At 61.8% G+C, this 5,143-nt stretch overlaps 1 protein-coding gene across 1 annotated transcript; it reads left to right on the forward strand.

Annotated features, from left to right (window-relative positions):
• Positions 1–207: 207 nt before the first annotated feature.
• On the forward strand, positions 208–2,692 carry LOC131559717 (serine/threonine-protein kinase pim-1-like; the record flags this gene model as incomplete). Its single annotated transcript, XM_058808149.1, is given in 6 exon segments — positions 208–789; positions 897–947; positions 1,151–1,195; positions 1,197–1,518; positions 2,161–2,337; positions 2,586–2,692. Coding segments are annotated over 6 exon segments (1,284 nt in total), but the record flags the coding sequence as incomplete, so codon positions are not given.
• Between the last annotated feature and the right edge of the window lie 2,451 nt (positions 2,693–5,143).

Genomic DNA, 5,143 nt, shown 5'->3' on the forward strand with positions numbered 1-5,143 from the left:
CCCGGTGCTTCAGTTGCAGCAGCAGCAGCGGCGGCAGCAGCAGCGGCGGCAGCAGAAGCGGCGGCAGCAAAGAGATATTTTGAATAATCTCTTTCTTTCTCTTCTCTCTTTCTTCCTCTCTCTCTCCCTTTCCCGCTGTCGGGCACCCTTCTCTCGGGGTCCTTGCCCGGCGTCCCTCTCCTCTCCCCGCCTCCCTCTCCCGTGCCGGGCCGGGCCATGCCCCCGGCCCACCCCCGGCCCCGGGCGGGGCTGCCCCGTGCCCGGCCCCGGCCGTCCCCCCGCGGTCTCGCCTCCGCCTGGCTCTGGCCGTGCTGGCGGTGGCGCTGCTGGGCGGGCATCAGTGCCTGCGGCGGGGGCGGCATCGCCGCCCTTTCCCTCCGCCTGGCCCGAGCCCGGCCCCAGACCCGACGCAGGGTTCAGTCCCGACCCCGGCCCCGGCCTCGGCCCCTGCTCCTCCCGGGGCCCGCAGAGCACACACGCGGCGCGGCCGCTCCCGCCGCCTCCGGTGCGGCTTCCCCGGCCCGAGCTCCGCCGCTCGGCAGCGCGGCCGCCGGCCCCGAGCCTCCCGTGCCGCGTTCCGAAGAGCGAACGCCTGGGCATGGCCGGCCCGGCGCGGGTGAGGGGCGCTCGGGGGCCGTGGCTGGCCCCGGGCCGAGCGCTGACAGCCGCGTCCCGCCCGCAGGGACGCCGCAGGAGGCCCTGCAGGAGCGGTACCGGCTGGGATCGCTGCTGGGGCGCGGCCGCTTCGGCAGAGTCTTCGCGGCCACGCGGCTCTCGGACGGCGCCCCGGTGAGCGGCGGGGCCGGCGGCGGGCGCAGGAGGAGGGGATGCAGGAGGAGGAGGGCGGAGGATGGGGCTCGCAGTGCGGGCGGCAAGCTCACCCCGCTGCTGCCCAGGTGGCCATCAAAAGGGTGCCACGGAACCGCGTCCGGCACTGGGGCGAGCTGGTGAGTGAGCGGGGCCAGCGGCAGAAGCCGGGGCTGCCGGCCGGGGATGAGCCGAGGCCCGGCAGGGTGGGAGCCACCAGGACGCCCCGAGGGAGAGCGGGCGTGGGGCCAGCGCAGGGCGCAGAGCATCCCGGGCTGGCTGAGGGCTTCCCCAGGCCTGGCACGGCATCGGCCCCACTGACGGCATCGTGCTCCTCCCGCAGCCCGACGGCACCAGCGCACCCCTGGAGGTTGTGCTGCTGGCCAAGGGTGTCCACTGGCTTCCCCGGTGTGGTCCAGCTGCTGGAGTGGCTCGAGCTCCCCAACTGCATCGTGATGGTGCTGGAGCGGCCAGAGCAGTGTCAGGACCTGCAGCGTTTCATTCGGGCACGGCGGTTCCTGCCTGAGGAGGTGGCGCGGGAGCTGTTCCGCCAGGTGCTGGAGGCCGTGCGGCACTGCACCAGCTGCGGGGTCCTGCACAGGGACATCAAGCCAGAGAACATCCTGGTTGACCTGGACACCGGGCAGGCCAAACTGATTGACTTTGGCTGTGGCACCTACCTGCAGGACACAGTCTACACTCACTTTGCAGGTGAGCCTACCCAGGGCTGCGCTCCCACTGCTGACATCTCATGGCCCAACATCTCCCAGCCCAAGCTGGCTGTGGCAGCGGGGATTCTCCCTTTTGCTGCCAGTCAGGGCACTGAATCTTCAGCTGAGTTGCTTTAGAGCAGGGCTGGGTGGGCAGCCATCTTCCAGCCCTGCTGGCAGCCTTTGCCAGCCACTCTGCCCAGAACTGGGGCTGGGCTGGGGCAGCCAGCCCAAACAAAACCCCCGTGGGTGGGGGTAGCAGAGAGGGAGGGCGGAACCTGTGCCCCAGCCACTTTGGTGTGCAGATGAGAGGAAGGGCTTGGGCTGCTCCACTCGCCCTGTTTGCCTTGGCTTCATAATATTTTTGGGGCAATGCAGGCAGGGAGGATAAGGGCAGGTTTTTTCCCCAGCATGGAGTGGGTTTTTCCTTTGCATGTCATGGTCGGGCCTAGCCAGGGCTGCCCTCTTCCAGCACCAGAGGATTCTTTTCCAACCCTAACTTTGTGCACAAGTCCCAGATGCTGGCGAGAGGGCAGTGGTCACCCTGTGTGTCCCTGATGCAGCCCCCGCACGCTCAGGGATGCTGGGGCAAGGTTCTGGGAGCAGCAGCATCCCCCTGATGAATTCCATCTGTATTCCATAGGAACACTGTCGTACAGCCCCCCGGAATGGAACGACTTTGGCTGGTACCACGGCGAGGCAGCAACGGTCTGGTCCCTGGGCATCCTGCTGCACCAGATGGTCTGCGGGGAGCACCCTTTCAGAAGGCGCCAGAACCTCAGCTGGGGCCAGCTCCCGCTGCCACAACGGCTCTCTCAAGGTGGATCCTCTTCTCTGGGCACGGGGGGAATGCCAGTGCTGGGAGCCAGCAGCGGGGTCGTGGGCATCCCGCTCTGGCAGCTGCTGAGGAGGTAGCACATGTCCTGCTCTCCTCCAAAACAGGGAATGGATGGGAAAGTTTAGGCCCAGCTCTGAGCACATCCAGCATGGCCTGGGCACGGGAATAGTGGGGTAAAGCAGAAAGGAGCCTTCTCTGGCCGACCGGCAGTTTCTGCTTTCTCTCCCCAGAGTGCAAAGACCTGATCAGGTGGTGTTTATCTGTGAATTCCTTGGACAGACCCACACTGGAAGACCTGTTCTGTGATCCTTGGATGCAGGATATTCCTCCGCCATAGAAGAAGGGAGAGAGCCACAGGCACACTTTGATCCAGAGCCCTGGTAAGTTCCTGCTCCACACATGCGTTGGCAATGAGAACAAAAGGAACCCAGAGCTTTTTGTGCTGCCTGTGTCACTGCACTGGAGTCATGGGATGGGAACACGCAGCCCTTATGCTGGAGCTGAGCTGCTCTGCCCAGCACTGGTGGCTGCCTTCCCAGCTGGTTTTGCTTGTCCTGGTTCCCTGACAGCTGGGGCCCTGGGCAGAGCCCTGAGAGCCTGGTCTGCCCCCAGGGAAGGAGAAGGAGCCCCTGGAGAAGCTGTACCAGGTGGGGATGCTGCTGCTGCTACTGCTGCTGCTGCTGGAGACAGCGAGGGTGACATCAAGGATGACAAGCTCTTCCTCAGCCAGGCCACGGGAGGCTGAAGGTGATGCACTTTGATTATGGCACCTTCTTCAAAGCCAAACTTCACAGGGAATTTGCAGATGAGTCCCACCCAGGGAAATTCTGCCAGATTTGGGCATTGCCCAGCGTGGCGGGGAACCAAAAGCGCCCCCTTTGCTGGGGCAGATGCAACTCATTCTTCAGTTGCTGGCCAGCTGCTTTTGGCAGGGCTGGGAGGATGGGCTGTGGTGGGTACGAAATGGGATTGGGCTCCTGGCTCTGCCAACAGCCCCCAGCACCCACCGTGCCCCGGGCTGGGGCAGCCAGCCCGATACAAACAAACCCCCATGGTGGGAGCAGAGGTGGGGCTCCAGAACCTGTGCACAGCTGCTTTGCTGTGCAGGCAAGGAAGGGCTTGGGCTACTCCACTGCCCTTGTTTGCTTTGGGGTCACCGTGATTTTGGGGGACAGTGCAGGGGGGAAGAGAGAAAGTGTGGGCTTCCCTCACCCATGACTGGGTGGGTGTTGGGCCTTCCTCAAGTCCCTCACAGAGATAAGAGTTTTTACTCTTTTTCTTGTTTTCCCTTTTTATCTCTAATCTCTTTTCAAGAATGTGTTGTTTGTTTTTCCAGAGGAAGCGTTCCAGATGGTCCAGTGTGGATGGGGAGGTGCTTGGGAGCAGCTTTGGCACGGATGGGCTGTGCCCTTGGAGAAGGCTGAGGCCATAGTTTGGGAGCAGCTTTTCTTGCAGCCGTGGCTGGCGTGAGGTGGGTCCCTGTGTGCTTGGCAGGGTGGGATCAGAGCTTTTGGGAGCTGGCAGCGAGCACAGGAGCATCCTGCTCTGGGCAGCTGCTGAGGGCTGGATGTGCCGTGGCTGGCTGCAGGCTGGGCACATGTGCTGCCCTCCTGCTCTGCTGCCAAAGGCAGCAGGGATGGGCAGCTCTGGGCACAGCTCTGGGCACAGCCAGCATGGCCTGGGCACCGCAGGCCTTGGCACAAGGGCACAGGAGCCCTCAGCTGACGGGCACTTTCTGCTTTCTCTCCTTGCAGCTGGGCTTGGCAGGCTGCTCAGGGTGCCGAGCCCGGCAGCTCCTGGCCCTGCAGGGCTGAGGCTTTTCCCCGTTGCTGGGCACAGACTGATGGAGCAGAAATGCTGAACACGGGCACACAGAGGGACCAGCAGCAGCTGCCTTTGGCCACCTTGATAGTGGAACCCTGGAAAAAGTTAAAGATAGAATCTAAAATGTTCGGTTTTGAGCTTTCCCAGATCAACTGCACCTGCGTAAGCAGTATGATAAATTATATAATTGTTAGATGTGATGATTGTTTAGTAATTAAATGTAATTATTATATAACCATAAGAAGAATAGTGAGAAACTATGTTGGAAATTCAGAGAGGGGCTAAATTTATGTATACAATAGAACAATATAAGTTTAAAAATTAACATGAAAGTTATGTAACGATAGAGTATAAAACATGATCATTTCGGATGTATGGTCGGAGTCAGATTTGGGTTGAATATACCCCGACTCCCAGAGCTCTTAATAAAAAGCACCGCATATAATCCCCCGTGATTATGTGTTTTTGAATGCTAACAACCTGAGGCTCCGAGGCCCAAACTCTGAGCAGCCACGGCTGGAAGAGACTGGTAGGATCTGATCCCTGACTCTGGGCCAGGGCTGCACAAATGACCCCACAGCAGCAGCAGTAGTACATGGAGCTGACTTTGAGCACAGCCCCTGCCCCTCTTCCCTCCCGTGTGCAGCGGTGTCACAGCAGCCTGAAGCACCTGGGAGCCCCCAGTGCCAGCAAGGACTGGAGATGGCAGCCCTGGGCTCCTGGAGGCTGTGCAAGGAACGGAGCTGGGCACTCCCTGTCCATGGGGACCTTCCAGATGGAAAAGGCTGCTGTGCCCAGGCAGCTGCAAGGGCACAGAAAGGAGGCTCTGGAGCACTGGATCTGTGCCAGTGCCACAGTCCTGGGCAGCAGCCAGCGAGCCCTGGGGGAACAGAGGGCACAGCAAGAGGGACAGAAGCAGGCAAGGGCAGAGACTGGAGAGAGCCAGGCCCGGGAGCAGGAGCAG

This window comes from Ammospiza caudacuta, chromosome 7 (assembly GCF_027887145.1).
Source record: "Ammospiza caudacuta isolate bAmmCau1 chromosome 7, bAmmCau1.pri, whole genome shotgun sequence".
Lineage (NCBI taxonomy): Eukaryota > Metazoa > Chordata > Aves > Passeriformes > Passerellidae > Ammospiza > Ammospiza caudacuta.